Genomic DNA, 17,824 nt, shown 5'->3' on the forward strand with positions numbered 1-17,824 from the left:
TTTTGTTTCCCAAGAGACAAATTGGACTTTGTTTTTTCTTGACGACGTTTCACTTCTCATCCAAGGAGCTTCTGCAGAAGGTTGCCTCTTGAAAAGCCACCTTGGCGAAGTCCAGCCATCTTACGAGGTTGAAAAACATCTGCTTAAAGCCGGGGGTCTCCAACCTTGGCAACTTTTAAGACTTGTGGACTTCAACTTCCAGGAATTCTTAAAAGTCTTAAAAGTTGCCAAGGGTGGAGACCCCTGGCTTAAAGCGTTGTGTGAACCAACCCAATTGAGTTCCAGCAACCATAGAGTCTGTTCTCTAGAAGGGCCAGGCTCTCTAGCATCTGCAGTAAACAAACTGTGGGTGGTGAAGCCTAGAAAGGGCCGTGGAAGCAATACCCCACCATATGGGTAAATCAAGAGGGGTGCAAATGAGGGCCCAGAGGGGCCCCCATTGGGCCAACTCTAGCATTCTCAATTGTTGAAGTCTTCCTCCAACACAAAAGGCTGTCCCCCCATTTCTGGGGCTTTTTCCTTATTGTTAGTTGCAAAGTTGTGCCCGACTCATCACAGCCCCATGGACAACGTTCCTCCAAGCCTTCCTGTCCTCTACCATCCTCGAGTCCATTGAAGCTCAGGCCAACTGCTTCAGTAGCTCCATCCAGCCACCTCCTTCTCTGCCGTCCCCTTCTTCTTTTGCCCTCCATCGTTCCCATCATGAGGCTCTTCTCCAGGGAGTCCTTCTTCCTTCTCATCAGGTGGCCAAAGTCTTTGAGTTTCCTCTTCAGGATCTGGCCTTCTAAACAGCAGCCAGGGTGGATCTCCTCTAGGACTGACCGGCTGGATGGCCTTGCAGTCCAAGGGACTCAATGCAGGAGTCTTCTTCTCCAGCACCAGAGCTCAAAGCCCAACCTCTGAAACCAACCTGTGGTTTCCTAGGGGGGATGGGGGGGGGAGAAACACCAAGCAACCACCAACCTATGTCAGATTTTTGTTGCTCAGAGAAATGTCCCCATTTCTGGTCTGGGAAATAAATGTCACCCTTCGCTATATACAATGCTGAAAGCTTTTTGGAACAGCAATTCAATTCATAGCCTTGGGGGCGTCCAAGCCACAGTTATCATGACAATTATAATTGCGAAAAGAAAGCCTGCATTGAAAGGCGCAGATCTAAACACTCCCATTTCTCAAGTCCATTAAAAGTCCGTTTCTTTCTACGCCCCGAAGAAAAGCTTGTCGGTAATTTTAAACACGGGTTTAATGATGTAAACATCTGTCACCGCCTTGAAACATCCAGCGCTCCCACTGTTAAGTGTTAGTGATTAAGCCCACCCACCCTTTGCAAGACCACAGGCGGCTGGTAAGCAGGAATTATTCGCCCTCACCTGTCGGCTGCCAAGAGCTCAGCCAGGCTCCGTTTGATGTTAAATAAATTATAAAAATTGTCACCAAATGAAAATAAGCTAAGAGGCTCTGAGGAAGGGAGCGGGAGCTCACTCCGTTATGCGGTGCTGGGGATTTGAACCTCCAAACTGCCAACCTTTCTGATCGACAAGCTCAGCCTCTTAGCCACTGAGCCACCGCATAGCTCCTTACAAGATACATGGATTTCAGGTCTGATAGATTTAAGATATTTAAATAAACAAAAACTTTTAGAGTGTCTTCATTCTTATTTGTGTTCAATCAGAAGAAATAGACATTAAAAATAAAGGTTCCCCTCGCACATATGTGCTCGTCGTTCCCGACTCTAGGGGGCGGTGCTCATCTCCCTTTCAAAGCCGAAGAGCCAGCGCTGTCCGAAGACGTCTCCGTGGTCGTGTGGCCGGCATGACTCAACACCGAAGGCGCACGGAACACTGTTCCCTTCCCACCAAAGGTGGTTCCTATTTTTCTACTTGCATTTTTTACGTGCTTTCGAACTGCTCGGTTGGCAGAAGCTGGGACAAGTCACGGGAGCTCACTCCATTACGCTGGGGTTTGAACTGCCGACCTTTCTGATCGACAAACTCAGCGTCTTAGCCTCTGAGCCCCCGCATCCCTATTAAATAAACATTCGATAATCGAATAAGCTACACTTGTAACATACTGAGGTAAAAATCCACTGAGGAAAACGGACAATAAAACACTTTTACGGACACGACAATAACGCCACAGTTACAAAAACGGACGAAGGCAGTTTTATTTCAACGGTACACATTTATTCTCAAGAAATGGGTGAAATATTACAAGGGTACGTTCGAGAAGCCCCCCCTGAACATTGCCAAGAAATAAAAAGTTCTGAGGGAGCAGAAAAAAAGAGTCCCGGAGACTCGGATGAAAGTTTGAGGAAACGCTAAACGCCATTCGCCCGCGAGCGACAAGACAAGCCCCCCGTGGCCAAAACCGACTCATTTAACGGGAGCCAAATCGGAAATTTGTAGCAGAAAATCAAGGGGGGAAAAAAACATTTTAATACTCCCCTTTTTTCTAGGGACGGGATGACGCTGAATCAAAACTACTTGGGATCCCGCCTTGGCATGGCGGCTCCTTTCTTGGCGATGGTCCCTCTGGCTAAATCTAACAACCACAATATCCAAAAGGAAAGTCGCTCGCGCATTAAGCTTTGTTTTTTTTTAAAAAAATGACGTGAATTCTCCGGATATATTTTCGGCTGCCGTTGGTCAATTAGGTATCCGGAAGCAGCACGCTTCCGTCTCAAAAAACGAGTGCGCTAAACCTCACACTCGAGACTCAGGAGTTTGTGGGGGGCAGAAAATCTGGGAAAAGCTGCTTCCCCCACCCACCCAATTCCCCCCCTCCTGCCAGTCCCTGGGGGCGTTTGGGCCTCTTAAAGGGTCAGAATAAAAGACGCTCTTCCGTCACAGGAGAAAAGCTTCCCACTTTCAACGCCGCTGGGGGGAAAGCGTAATGGCTTTTTTGCAACGATTTCCAAAGGTGTGTTGTGGAAAAGGCTTTCGAAGTTCCTTTGAAGGGTCTAATTTTAGAAAGGACTCCGAATTGGGTCCCTAAAACACAAACAGCTCAGCCGTCGTGGTCCATGAAATGACCACGTGACAAGCGTGATGGAGAAGCAGAATATTTCCTTCCTTTTTTAATGGATCCGGGCCACGGCCTATCCTGCAAATCCACCTTTCCTGTCCTGGCCACGGAAGGCGAGGACGCCAGCCGCCCCTGGTGTGTTAAGTGCTGCCTCGTGCGTAACAACGGGGACCTCACTGCCCACGGAACCACTGCTCCTGATCGACCCACAGAGCCGCCTCGCTGTCGCTGCCTTCCAGATCCCCTTCCTCTCCGCTGCCCTCCATGTCGTCCACGTCCTCTTCCTGGGTGGCGTCGGTGGGACTCTCTTCCTTCTCCATTTTCTGCATGCCTTCCAGCGACTTCTGGTCGTTGGGATCCAAACTGGGGAGGGGGAGACAGAAAGATCAGGGCCTGGAGGGCTGGAATCCTCACTTGGCCTGCCACTGCTCTGACCGAGGCTTCCAGAGACTCTGAAACAAACTCCTGGTCCCGACAAAAACCCCTTTTATTAATTGAGGGAATTCTGCTCATTCACCTCCAGCAAAGTCTTTCGAGGGAGGATTTACGGTCACAGACCTTATCTGGCTTGGAGAGCTGCCAGGCCGAGATCTGCACTTCAGCTGACTGCTAGTTCAGCAGTTCAGCGGTTCAAATCTCACAGGCTCAGGGTTGACTCAGCCTTCCATCCTTCCGAGGTGGGTAAAATGAGGACCCAGATTGTTGGGGGCAATATGCTGTCTCTGTAAACCGCTTAGAGAGGCCTGAAAGGCCTATGAAGCGGTATATAAGTCTACTGCTATTGCTATTGCAGAACTTGGCAAGGAGCCTCGGAGAGTCACAAACCAATTAAGTGAACTAATTGTCTCCTGCAAACTCCACTCCCCTGTAGCTCCTCTTTTATTTCCTATGGGAGGGGCCATTCACCTGTGGCCTTACTCCCAAGTCGACCCCTGTTCTTTAGCTGTTCCCTTCGTCCGACAACTCACACTGGGAACAGGCTCCAGCTGTTCTTCTGCCTCACTGATGTCTGACTCTGAAGGCAGCTGATAACTGTCAGACGGCCCTGGCCCCCTCTCTGCCTCCGACACAGAGCCCTCCTCAGAGCCTTCCCCAGACTCCAGGACTGGCCCAGGTTCCTCCCCAACCCTCCTCACTGTCCAAATCTGCTGCCAGATTAAAATTAACATCCAGTTCTCCCGAACCAGCCTGAACCGGCTGAGTCCCACCCGTTGAGGCCTTTCCGCATGAGTGGCCGTGAGTTAATGAGATGCAGAGCGGCGTTAAAGAGAAGGAGGGGAACGAAGGCAGAAGGGCTACCTTAAAGCAATGCTGTACTGGTCCATGGCTTCCTGATATTCGTTGACGGCCACCAGGAAGTCTCCCAACATCCGATGTAGGATGCAGTCACTCTGGTTGGCCAAGGCGTTGCGGAGCAGAGCGATCCCGTCATCGTACTTCTGCTCTCGGCCTGCCGGGAAAGGAAAATTAAATGCAGCGGTGCAACAGACTGGTTTGTAATCTGGTTTAGTGGTTGCAGCGCCAGGCTGTGGGAAGAAGGGAGGCAGGAGACGGTGAATTCGAGTCCTGACTTAGCCCTGAAAGCCACCCGGGTGATTTGGGGCCGATCGCCAGGAGACTGGGAGTTCTAGTCCCACTTTAGGCACGAAAGCCACCCGGGTGATTTGGGGCCAATCGCCAGGAGACTGGGAGTTCTAGTCCCATTTTAGAGCCGAGGTGGCACAGTGGGTAGAGTGCAGCACTGCAGGCCACTTCAGCTGACTGCTAGTTCTGCAGTTCAGCGGTTCAAATCTCACCGGCTCAGGATTGACTCAGCCTTCCATCCTTCCGAGGTGGGTGAAATGAGGACCCAGACTGTGGGGGCGATATGCTGACTCTGTAAACCGCTTAGAGAGGGCTGAAAGCCCTATGAAGCGGTATATAAGTCTAACTGCTATTGCTATTTAGGCACGAAAGCCACCCGAGTGATTTGGGGCCAATCGCCAGGGGACTGGGAGTTCTAGTTCCCACTTAGCCACGAAAGCCGCCTGGGTGACTCTGGGCCAGCCCCTCCCTCTCTCAGCCCAACTCACAGAATTGTTGCTATGGGGGAAACGGGAGGAGGATGGTCCGTGTTCGCTGCCTTTGAGTTATTTATACAAAATAGTAATAGCAGTAGACTTATATACCGCTTCATAGGCCTTTCAGGCCTCTCTAAGCGGTTTACAGAGAGTCAGCCTCTTTCCCCCAACAATCTGGGTCCTCATTTTACCCACCTCGGAAGGATGGAAGGCTGAGTCAACCCTGAGCCGGTGAGATTTGAACAGCCGAACTGCTGATCTAGGAGTAGCCTGCAGTGCTGCATTTAACCACTGCGCCACCTTGGCTCTAGTAAAGGCAGGATATACATAAAGAAACAAACAAGCCCACCAACCAACGGGGGTTGGGGGGTTGGAGAGAAAGTCAGGAAGGAGAGTCAGCTAGGGCGTGTCCGGATAAGCAGAATAGAACTGGCAGAGTAGTCGGGGGCCCCCGGAGATGGGACTTGTCCACCCACTCGGCATGAGACTGAGGAAAATGCTTCCAAGACACACACCCCCCCAATGCAAATCCCAGAGTGGACAGGATCCCTTCGGAGCCCGTCTAAAAGGGCCGGAGGGGGGGGGAGCCGACTTACTGAGCAGTTCGGCCTTCTTGACCACCGCTTTGATGTAATCGGGGCGTTGCATCAGGGCCTTGTCCAACAAGGTCTTGGCTTTCTCCTGGGCCACGGGATCCTCCAGGCAGACGGTGGCCAGGAGCGTCAGCGTCTGGGCGTTGGCCCCCAGGGTCTTGTAGACGTTGTTGGCCATCACGGTGGCCTCCCGGAGGCTGTTGGAGGCCAGGTAGCACTCGATGAGACCTGGAGGGCAGAAGGAGGCAGATGAAGCAGCAGCAATAGCAGTTAGACTTATATACCGCTTCATAGGGCTTTCAGCCCTCTCTAAGCGGTTTACAGAGTCAGCATATTGCCCCCTAAATCAATCCAGGTCCTCATTTTACCCACCTCGGAAGGATGGAAGGCTGAGTCAACCTTGAGCCGGTGAGATTTGAACCGCCGAACTGCAGATAGCAGTCAGCTGAAGTAGCCTGCAATGCTGCATTTAACCACCTCGGCTCTTAAGTCCCGTTGCCTTTTGAAAAAGCACCCTCCGGGACAACCATGGATGGTTGAGATTCTCAAGGTAACTCTAGCAACGTCCACCAATTTCTATGCAGACGTTTAACAGAGTTGGAAGGGACATTGGAGGTCATCTAGTCCAACCCCCTGCTCAGGCAGGAGACCCTACACCATTTCTGACAGATGGCAGCCCAGTCTCTTCTTGAAAGCCTCCAGGGATGAAGCTCCCACAACTTCTCTTCCATGGGTTGATGGTTCTCCCTGTCAGAAAATTCCTCCTTATTTCCAGGTTGAATCTCTCCTTGGTCAGTTTCCATCCATTCTTCCTTGTCTGGCCTTCAGGTGCCTTGGAAAATAGCTTGAACCCCCTAACTCCTCTCTGGGGCAGCCCCTCAAATATTGGAAGATGCTCTCCTGTCTCCCCTGGTCCTTCTCTTCACTAGACCAGCCATGCCCAGTTCCTGCAACCGTTCATCGTATGTTTTAGTCTCCAGGCCTTTGATCATCACAGATAAGATTCAGATTCAGAGTGTTGGAAGGGACCTTGGAGGTCATTTAGTCCAACCCTCACCCAAGCAGGAGACCCTACACCATTTCTGACAGTGCACAGTCCAGTCTCTTCTTGAAAGCCTCCAGGGATGAAGCTCCCACAATCTCTGAAGGCAACTTCTGTTCCATGGGTTGATGGTTCTCACTGTCAAGAAATTCCTCCTTATTTCCAGGTTGAATCACTCCTTGATCAGTTTCCATCCATTCTTCCTTGTCTGGCCTTCAGAGATGCTTTGGAGAATAGCTTGAACCCCCTCCTCTCTGTGGCAGCCCCTCCAATATTGGAAGATGCTCTCCTGTCTCCCCTGGTCCTTCTCTTCACTAGACTAGCCATGCCCAGTTCCTGCAACCATTCATTGTATGTTTTAGCCTCCAAGCTTTTGATCATCGTAGATAAGATTCAGATTCACAGAGTTGGAAGGGCCCTTGGAGGTCATCTAGTCAAACCACCTGCTCAAGCAGAAGACCCTACACCATTTCTGACAGATGGCAGTCCAGTCTCTTCTTGAAAGCCTCCAGGGATGAAGCTCCCACAACTTCTCTTCCATGGGTTGATTGTTCTCACTGTCTGAAAATTCCTCCTTATTTCCAGGTTGAATCTCTCCTTGATTAGTTTCCATCCATTCTTTCTTGTCTGCCCTTCGGGTGCTTTGGAGAATAGCTTGACCCCCTTCCTCTCTGTGGCAGCCCCTCAAATATTGGAAGATGCTCTCCTGTCTCCCCTAGTCCTTCTTTTCATTAAACTAGACATGCCCAGTTCCTGCAACCGTTCTTCATACATTTTAGCCTCTGGTCTCCTAATCCTCTTTGTTGCTCTTCTCTGCGCTCTTTCCAGAGTCTCCACATCCTTTTTATAGTGTGGGGACCAAAACTGGATGTAGTACTCCAGTGTGGGCTTACTAGGGCTAGAGTGGTATTAAGTCAGCGATCCCTCAAAAGGAAAACCCACAGCCTCCGTTTCCCACCCGGTGGGGGATTTGGAGGCTTCTCAAAATATTGACCTCGGGCAGCCTCTCACCTTCGTAGCAATCCAGCCTGCACGGGGCGAGCCGGATCGCTTCGCGGAAGTGGATGATGGCCTCCTGCACTCTGCCCATGTTCCGTAGAGCGGCCCCTTTCAACAGCAGGGCCTGGACGCTGTTGCTGTTCAGCTGGATGGCTTTGGCCCCCAGGTACAAGGCCCGCGAGTAACGCTTGCTGTAGAAGCTGTGGCACCTGCGAAGGGAGAGGAAAGGACTTGGAAGGGAGCCCGGGTGGATCCCGAACCCTTTTGGAGGGAGGTTAGGAAGGGTCATGGTTACCCTGAGACAACCCAAGGCTCGGCGTGCTGATCGGAGATGTTGAAGAGCCGGCACCCGAGGTTCTCCACGTCCTCCAGCCGGCCCTCTCGAGCCAGTAAGTAACCATAGACGTCCATCCCTAAGAAACGCAAACGAAAAAAAAAAAAACTTTAGAAGAACCACAAGTTAAAAAGTTGCACATACATGCTAATCGTTCCCGACTCTAGGGGGCGGTGCTCGTCCCTATTTCAAAGCCGAAGAGCCAGCGCTGTCCGAAGACGCCTCCGTGGTCATGTGGCCGGCGTGATTCAATGCACGGAACGCCGTTCCCTTCCCACCAAAGGTGGTTCCTATTTTTCTACTTGCATTTTTTAACGTGCTTTCGAATGGCTCGGTTGGCAGAAGCTGGGACGAGTCACGGGAGCTCACTCCGTTACGCGGCGCTGGGGATTCGAACCACCGAACTGCCGACCTTTCTGATCGACAATCTCAGCGTCTTAGCCCCTGAGCCACGGCGCCTGACGCCTTACCTTTGATTAAATACGGATCCAACATCTGGGCCTGTTCAAATTTTAGGATGGCGTTCTTGTTGTCGCCGGCTCTGAAATATAAATCTGCTAAACTGCCCAAAATATCCACGTTGTCTCTCAGGAGTGACTTTTTCTCCAGCGAGCTTTTGGGTGGGGGGGAACAGAAATGGGGGGAAATTTTTTTTTATTTTTTTTTTATCAATTTCATATATACATTCACAATTATATGATCTCATAACTGTTATTAATAATATGTATTTATAACAATTTTTCCCTACTGTTGACAATATACTTGAAGATTGCTTTCTTACCATCCCATAACTCCATCTTATCTTACAACGGTCCTACTTCTTCTTCCCTCCCTCCCTCTTTCCTTCCCTCGTTTCTTCTCTTCTACTCCCCTTCCTTCCCTCCCTCCTTCCCCTTCCCTCCTTCTCTCCTTCCCTTTCTTTTCTCCTTCTCTCCTTCCTTTCCCCCTTCCTTCCCCCCTTCCTTCTCTCCTACATTCCCTCCTTCCTTCCCTCCTTTCTTCTCTCCTTCTCTCCTTCCTTCCCTCCTTCCTTCCCTCCCTCCTTCCCTCCTTCCTACCCCCCTTTCTTCTCTTTCTTCTCTCCTTCCTTCCTTCCTCCTCTCCTTTCGGCACGGAATGCTTTGTGTGTGTTTTTTTTTAATTTATTTATTTTATTTTATCAATTTCATATATACATTCACAATTATATGATCTCATAACTGTTATTAATAATATGTATTTATAACAATTTTTCCCTACTGTTGACAATATACTTGAAGATTGCTTTTTTAACATCCCATAGATCCATCTTATCTTACAACGGTCCTACTTCTTCTTCCCTCCCTCCCTCTTTCCTTCCCTCGTTTCTTCTCTCCTACTCCCCTTCCTTCCCTCCCTCCTTCCCCTTCCCTCCTTCCCTTTCTCCTTCTCTCCTTCCTTCCCCCCTTCCTTCTCTCCTACGTTCCCTCCTTCCTTCCCTCCTTTCTTCTCTCCTTCCTTCCCTCCTTTCTTCTCTCCTTCCTTCCCTCCTTCCTTCCCTCCTTTCTTCTCTCCTTCTCTCCTTGCTTCCCTCCTTCCTTCCCTCTTTGCTTCCCTCCCTCCTTCCTACCCCCCTTTCTTCTCTTTCTTCTCTCCTTCCTTCCTTCCTCCTCTCCTTTCCCTTCTCTCCTTCCAGAAATGGGGAAAAGTTAGGATGGGGTTCTAAAACAAGATTCCGGAATCCCTATCTTTAAAGAGTGAAAGGAAGGAAACATCTGTAATTGGGGGGTGGGGGTGGGAAATAACATGCATTCTAAATTGGATCCTAATTGGATCAAACCACCGGCGTCTCGACCTGGGGGGGCTCACCAGATGGTGTTGATGGCTCGGGTGTTATCGCCCGTGTGCACGAAGGCGTACGCTTTGATCCACACCGAAAGCCAGTCCAGGTTTGGGATGCTCTGAATCACGTTCATGGTCAAGGAAGCCACTTCTGCGCCTTTCACCGAGAGCGACAACAAGCCTATCGAAGGGGACAGACTGTGGTTACGATATCCAGGCTGACAAAGAAAACCAGGCTTGTTCTGGCAGCTGAATTGCAACCAGACCAGATTGGAGAGTTTGGTGGGAGATGAAGCCCACCCAGCGTGGCCGGAGGGGACCATGGGGTGTGTGTGTGTGATTTTAGAATAGAATAGAATAGCAGAGTTGGAAGGGACCTTGGAGGTCTTCTAGTCCAACCCCCTCCTTAGACAGGAAACCCTGTATCACTTCAGACAAATGGCTATCCAACATCATCTTAAAGACTTCCAGTGTTGGGGCATTCACAACTTCTGGAGGCAGGGAGTTCCACTGATTCATTGTTCTAACTGTCAGGAAATTTCTCCTTAAGTCTAAGTTGCTTCTCTCCTTGATTAGTTTCCACCCATTGCTTCTTGTTCTGCCCTCAGGTGCTTTAGAGAATAGTTTGACTCCCTCTTCTTTGTGGCAGCCCCTGAGATACTGGAAGACTGCTATCATGTCTCCCCTGGTCCTCCTTTTCATTAAACCCATTTTCTGCAACCGTTCTTCATATGTTTTAGCCTCCAGTCCCCTAATCCTCTTTCTTGCTCTTCTCTGCACTCTTTCCAGAGTCTCCACATCTTTTCTACATCGTGGCCACCAAAACTGAATGCCATATTTTATTTTATTATATTACTTTATTTGATTCTTCTTTCTTAGTTTTATTTTTTTTAAAAATGAGGTTTTATATTCTGCAAGCCGCCTTGAGTTGCCACGTGCAAATAGGCGACAATCTAAATTCATTTTTTTTTTTTAAAGAAAGGACCAAAATAATTGGTAAAACTAGTTTCCTCTACACTTAAATCTCCTGATCATGGGAGAGAATAGAGTGAATGAGCCGGAAGGGACCTTGGAGGTCTTCTAGTCTAACCCCCTGCTCAAGCAGAACCTATCCCGGGTGATGACTAAACTTTTTCTTGTTGTGTGCTGAAAACGGGTGAATGTGCAATAGCGTCCATGCGCACCCACAAGGCAATGTGTGTGCAAACACACACCCCTGACACCCCGTCCCCCCATGCATGCGTGTGGCCGCCCTACACACGTGACCCCCGCCTGCATCGTGACTCCCATAGATGCGTGGCAAAGACCTGAGACCAGCTGGTTGGCTGGAGGTGTGGGTAAATGGGCAGAGGAGCTGAGCTAAAGAGACGGCTTTCCTGGCCGCAGAGAGGATTCTTCACGCCACATTCCATTTCAGATACTAAATGAGAGTAAGGCCCAAGTACTTTACACTCACTTGGAAGCCTTCCGGCCTCCCTTCCCTGAGAGGTTTGACGCTTGGCCATGCCTTTTTGTCAAACTATTATTTATTATTAAAATTTATATGCTGCCCAATCCCGAAGGACTCCGGGCGGCTTACAAAAAGAAGAAGAGGAGGAAAAAATAAGAAAAAGACAGATTTAAAATCACAACAAATGCATTCGTTCTAATCGGGGCTGGACCTCAACAATGAGGTCAACAGCCCCAGGCCTGCCGGAACAGCCAGGTTTTGACAGCTTTTCTGAAGGCCATGAGAGTGGGTGAGGTCCGGATCTCTGGGGGTAGCTCATTCCAAAGGGTCGGAGCAGCCACAGAGAAGGCTCCCCTCCGGGGACCTGCCAGCCGACATTGTCTGGCTTACGGCATCTGAAGGAGGCCCAATCTGTGGGGTCTTATCGGCCGCTGGGAGGTATGTGGCAGTAGGCGGTCTCGAAGGTACCCTGGCCCTAAGCCACGTAGAGCTTTAAAGGTAATAACCAACACCTTGAATTGCGTCCGGAGACCAATTGGCAGCCAGTGCAGCTCGCGGAGGACAGGTGTAACATGGGTGTATCTCGGTACACCCAAAATCGCTCGCGCGGCCGCATTCTGGACTAGCTGCAGTCTCCGAACGCTTTTCAAGGGGAGCCCCGTGTAGAGCGCGTTGCAATAATCCAGCCTTGAGGTGACAAGGGCGTGAGTGACCGTCTGAAGTGCCTCCCGGTCCAAATAGGGCCGCAACTGGTGCACCAGGCGAACCTGGGCAAAGGCCCCCGCTGGTCACAGCCGACAGATGGTGTTCCAGTGTCAGCTGCGAATAAAAACTAGCCAATTTTATTCCTTGCCAAACGGCGAGAAGCGACGGAAGAGGAAGAAGGAGATAGGGGAGCTACCTAGGATGGCATCGAGAGCCAGCGGGCACTGCCTCAGCACCTCCTTGTAACTGGTCACCGAGGAACGCTCTTGCCCCGTTTTCTTGTACAAGCTGGCGAGCATCATGTTAATCTGCAAGAAGAAAAGCCACAGCAAGAAGCTTTCGACTCAGAGAGACACACAACCTCGCCCAGGGGGCTCAATCCATGGAGAGGAACCTACCTTGGGTGTCCTCTGTCTGGAAGGGATGCCATCCAGGACGGCGATGGCATCTTTGTCTTGCTTTAACATGGTGTAACATTCGGCCATTTTGTATTTCACTTCGATTTCAGAGGGCAGACACTAAGGGGGGAAAAAGAAGCAGGCGTTATCTATCTTATCTATCTATTTTATCTAATCTATCTATCTAATCTATTTTATCTCTCTCTCTCTCTCTCTCTCTTATCTACCTACCTTCCTAATCATCTAATCTCTATCTATTTCTCATCTATCTCTCATCTATCTACCAATGTATCAATGTATCTATCTACCTATAATCTAATCTGTCTGTCTCTCTCCCTTCTCTATCTCTCATTTATCTATCAATCTATCTACCTACCGTATCTATGTCTGTCTGTCTATCTATCTACCTATCTATAATCTAATCTGTCTATCATCTATCTATCAATCTATCTACCCCATATCTATGTCTGTCTGTCGTCTGTCTGTCTGTCTATCTATCATCTATCTATCTATCTATCTATCTATCTATCTATCTATCTATCTATCATCTATCTATCTAATCTATCTACCTATCTATAATCTAATCTCTCTCTCTCATCTATCTCTCATCTATCAATCTACCTACCGTATCTATATGTCTGTCTGTCTGTCTGTCTGTCTGTCTGTCTGTCTGTCTATCTATCTATCTATCTATCTATCTATCTATCTATCTATCATCTATCTATCTCTATATCTATCTACCTATCTATCATCTAATCTCTGTCTCTCTCTCTATCATCTATCTACCATCTATCTATCAATCTATCCACCTACCGTATCTGTATGATATGTCCGTCCATCCATCCATCCATCCATCCATCCATCCATCCATCTATCCAAAATACCACTCACAAAATCTCCAAAGCCATGAAGCCTACAAACGTGAATTCTGGCCTGTATGTTTCTCTTGGCTTCTAGCTAAGAAAGGATTTTTTGAAATGACCATCAGATCATTGGTATTTCTTATATTATTATTAACATGCTCTGATGCTAAGGACTTAGACGTTCTACTCCCCCTCCCCAGCCGAAAAGAATTCTGTTCCAACTGCCACTTGGGTGTGGGCGTGGCCGGCGCGTGACTCATCCGGCGGGAGTTTAGACATCCTGCTCCCCCTCCCCACCTGAAAAACGCTCTGATGCTAAGGAGTTAGACTGAGGGGGAGAGAAGGGGATAAGATGGGAGAGATCCAAGCTAGAACTAAGGAGAAATTTCTCGACCCTGAGAAGAATGAACCAGTGGAAGTTAATCCAGAAGATGTGGGCGCTCCATCACTGGAGGTCTTCAAGAAGAGGCTGGACAGCCTATTTGTCCAGAATGCTAGAGGGTCTCCTGCTTGAGCAGCGGGTTGGACTAGAAGACCTCCCAGGCCCCTTCCGACTCGGTTATTCTGAGCGTCGAGAGGGGGCCGGCTTCCCGAACAATCGGGGTTTGACTCGGGCAGGTTCAGCCTTGCACCCACCTGGCTCTGGGGAGTGGAGGCTGCGCCGCCGGTGGAGGGCCGGACTTTGGAGGTCTTGCTCAGCGCCTTCTTCTGCTGGAGCGCCATGGTGTACTTGCTGACGGCGTTGCGGTATTCTTTGTCGTGGAAGAGGGAGTCGGCGTGGTGGACCAGCAGCTGGTACTTCTGCGAGGGGGAGAAGAGCTCCCTGCAAGGAAGACACGTCCCGGTCAGGAGTCCACTCCCTTCCCCTGGCACACCCACCCTGCGAGGTAGACCAAGCTCAAGAGATAATACAAGCAGAACCAGCCTAAGGAGGCAAATTTCTACCGCAAATATTGGCAAGGGAAGCTTTTCCCCCCACCCAGCTTCTTTCTGGTGGGTGCCCCCCCCGCACTACAACTCCCATCGTCCCCAGCCTGACCACTCAACTTTTGATGCCCTCCCTGACTAGATTCCCTATCCCATCCTCCTGAGCCTTGCGTCCCGTGTCTAGAAAAGCAGTGCTTCTCAACCTCAGCAGCTGGGAGATGGGGGGGGGGATGCTAGAACTCCCATCATCCCCAGCCAGTGCATCCGTCTTCTCGCCGGATTGCTACCCACCCTGCCTATCCCATCCTCCAGAGCCAGCCTCCCATAGTGTCTAGAGCTGTTTTTCTCAACCTCAGCAGCTGGGAGATGGGGGAGATGCTAGAACTCCCATCATCCCCAGACAGTCTTCTCGCTGGATTGCTGCCCACCCTGCCTATCCCATCCTCCTGAGCTAGCCTCCCATAGTGTCTAGAGCTGTGTTTCTCAACCTCAGCAGCTGGAAGATGGGGGGGAGATGCTAGAACTCCCATCATCCCCAGCCAGTCTTTTCGCCGGAGTGCTGCCCACCCTGCCTAGATTCCCTATCCCATCCTCCTGAGCCAGCCTCCCATAGTGCCTAGAGCAGTGTTTCTCAACCTCAGCAGCTGGGAGATGGGGGGGAATGCTAGAACTCCCATCATCCCCAGCCAGTCTTCCCCCCGGATTGCTGCCCACCCTGCCTAGATTCCCTATCCCATCCTCCTGAGCCTTGCGTCCCGTATCTAGAAAAGCAGTGCTTCTTAACCTCAGCAGCTGGGAAATGGGGGGGGGGGGATGCTAGAACTCCCATCATCCCCAGCCAGTGCATCCGTCTTCTCAACGGATTGCTGCCCACCCTGCCTATCCCATCCTCCTGAGCCAGCCTCCCATAGCGTCTAGAGCTGTGTTTCTCAACCTCAGCAGCTGGGAGATGGGGGAGATGCTAGAACTCCCATCATCCCCAGCCAGTCTTCTCGCTGGATTGCTGCCCACCCTGCCTAGATTCCCTATCCCATCCTCCCGAGCCAGCCTCCCGTGGAGCCTACAAGAGCAGGTCTTCTCAACCTTGGCATCTTGAATATGGAGGGGAGAGGACTACAACTCCCATCATCCCCCAGCCAGCAACCAAAGCTGGGAGTTGTAGTCCTCCCCCCCGTCCCTCCATTTTCAAGCTGCCGGGGTCGAGAACAACTGCTCTGGAATCTCCACGCCCATCATCCCCAGCCAGTGCATCCGTCTTCTCGCCGGATTGCTACCCACCCTGCCTATCCCATCCTCCTGAGCTAGCCTCCCATAGTGTCTAGAGCTGTGTTTCTCAACCTCAGCAGCTGGAAGATGGGGGGGAGATGCTAGAACTCCCATCATCCCCAGCCAGTCTTTTCGCCGGAGTGCTGCCCACCCTGCCTAGATTCCCTATCCCATCCTCCTGAGCCAGCCTCCCATAGTGCCTAGAGCAGTGTTTCTCAACCTCAGCAGCTGGGAGATGGGGGGGAATACTAGAACTCCCATCATCCCCAGCCAGTCTTCCCCCCGGATTGCTGCCCACCCTGCCTAGATTCCCTATCCCATCCTCCTGAGCCTTGCGTCCCGTATCTAGAAAAGCAGTGCTTCTTAACCTCAGCAGCTGGGAAATGGGGGGGGGGGATGCTAGAACTCCCATCATCCCCAGCCAGTGCATCCGTCTTCTCAACGGATTGCTGCCCACCCTGCCTATCCCATCCTCCTGAGCCAGCCTCCCATAGCGTCTAGAGCTGTGTTTCTCAACCTCAGCAGCTGGGAGATGGGGGAGATGCTAGAACTCCCATCATCCCCAGCCAGTCTTCTCGCTGGATTGCTGCCCACCCTGCCTAGATTCCCTATCCCATCCTCCCGAGCCAGCCTCCCGTGGAGCCTACAAGAGCAGGTCTTCTCAACCTTGGCATCTTGAATATGGAGGGGAGAGAGGACTACAACTCCCATCATCCCCCAGCCAGCAACCAAAGCTGGGAGTTGTAGTCCTCCCCGTCCCTCCATTTTCAAGCTGCCGAGGTCGAGAACAACTGCTCTGGAATCTCCACGCCCATCATCCCCAGCCCAGTGCTACAGGGCTGCTTGTTGTTGTTGTTTTCCCCCCCCCACGGCCGATCGCTGCGTGGTCTCCTTTCCCCGCTCCGCTCCACACTCACGGGTTGTTCCCGCTCATAGTGAGCAGGAGGCCGCTGAGCAGCCGCACGTTGGAGTGCAGCCCGGCGGCCGCCATCTCCCGCACATGGTCCACGACGCTCATGGCGGCGGAGAAGCGAAACGGCGGCGGCGGCGGCGAAACTCGGGCGAACTCGGCGGAACGGCTCTAAAATGGCGCCTCCTTTTGGGGTCCTCGCGCCGAGGGCGGCCATGACACCGCCCGCCACGCCCCCTCGCCGGGGCTGCCTACCTCCCGCCTGTCCAAAAAACCCCCCAGGAACGGCCGCTTTTTTCCACACCGGGAAAGGCGCCTCCGCGCCGCGGGTTTCCCTCTCCTCTTCTAAAAAATAAATAAACGGATCTCCATCATTTGTACAAATCGGGAAGGGTTTTCATCGGGCACCGACTTAGACTACCTCGCCCCAAACCGGTCTAGGAAAAAGGAAACGGGAGGGAGACCGGGACCGTCTGAGCATGCGCGGAAGTGTGCAACCGCTTTTTTTTTTAAATGTCTCTCGCTTCTCCTTCGCCAACCGGGCGCCCGCAGCACTGCATTGCAAAGCCTAGATGACCGCAGACAGGCGGTGTTGAGAGACATACCAGATGACTTGACAAGGCGTTTTTAATTTGAAAATAAGGGTTTGAGGGAGGCGGCACGTTTTGACCCTTGTAGCATTTATTGCTAAAGAAACAGAACTATTTGTGCATTTAATAGATTTATACGCCCCCCCCCCCCAAATTCATAGAGGGTTGTTCTGTTCACCTTTTATGCATGTTTTCTTAGAGGCGACGGCTTTGTGTGATGCAGTTGTTGGAGTGCTACTTTTTTTGCCCTGTAATGCTTGCATTATAGGACTTATTTGGAGCAAATGTAGCCTGCAAATGTGGAGCCTTCCCTACCCAATGCCTTCTGGACGTCAGACACAGATTAACAGAGTCGGAAGGGACCTTATAGGTCATCTAGTCCAACCCCCCACTCAAGCAGGAGACCCTACACCATTCCTGACAATCCAGCCTCTTCTTGAAAGCCTCCAGTGATGAACCTCCCATAACCTCCAAAGGAAACTTCTGTTCCATGGGTTGATTGTTCTCTCAGGAAATTCCTCCTTATTTCCAGGTTGAATCTCTCCTTGGTCAGTTTCCATCCATTCTTCCTTGTCTGGCCTTCAAAGATGCTTTGGAGAATAACTTGAACCCCCTTCCTCTCTGGGGCAGCCCCTCAAATATTGGAAGATGCTATCCTGTCTCCCCTGGTCCTTCTCTTCACTAGACTAGCCATGCCCAGTTCCTGCAACCGTTCATCGTATGTTTGAGCCTCCAGGCCTTTCATCATCTTAGATAGATTCAGATTAACAGAGTTGGAAGGGACATTGGAGGTCATCTAGTCCAACCCCCCCACCCAACCAGGAGACCCTACACCATTTCTGACAGATGGCAGTTCAGTCTTT

General features: G+C 50.9%; 1 protein-coding gene across 1 annotated transcript; it reads right to left on the reverse strand.

Annotated features, from left to right (window-relative positions):
- Nucleotides 1-3,042: 3,042 nt before the first annotated feature.
- Nucleotides 3,043-16,577, reverse strand: ANAPC7 (anaphase promoting complex subunit 7). Its single transcript, XM_087705517.1, has 11 exons — nt 16,379-16,577; nt 13,905-14,091; nt 12,406-12,525; nt 12,204-12,315; nt 9,880-10,033; nt 8,523-8,665; nt 8,014-8,131; nt 7,731-7,927; nt 5,681-5,905; nt 4,324-4,474; nt 3,043-3,387 (listed from the first exon to the last, which is right to left on the reverse strand). Exons 1-11 carry the CDS (start codon nt 16,477-16,479, stop codon nt 3,198-3,200), a joined length of 1,698 nt encoding a protein of 565 aa, XP_087561643.1. The 5' UTR covers nt 16,480-16,577; the 3' UTR covers nt 3,043-3,197.
- Nucleotides 16,578-17,824: the final 1,247 nt, after the last annotated feature.

The sequence above is a fragment of the Thamnophis sirtalis genome, unplaced genomic scaffold (assembly GCF_051295495.1).
Source record: "Thamnophis sirtalis isolate CommonGarterSnake01/CBP01778 unplaced genomic scaffold, rThaSir2_p1.2 scaffold_2, whole genome shotgun sequence".
NCBI classification, from domain to species: Eukaryota; Metazoa; Chordata; class Lepidosauria; order Squamata; family Natricidae; genus Thamnophis; species Thamnophis sirtalis.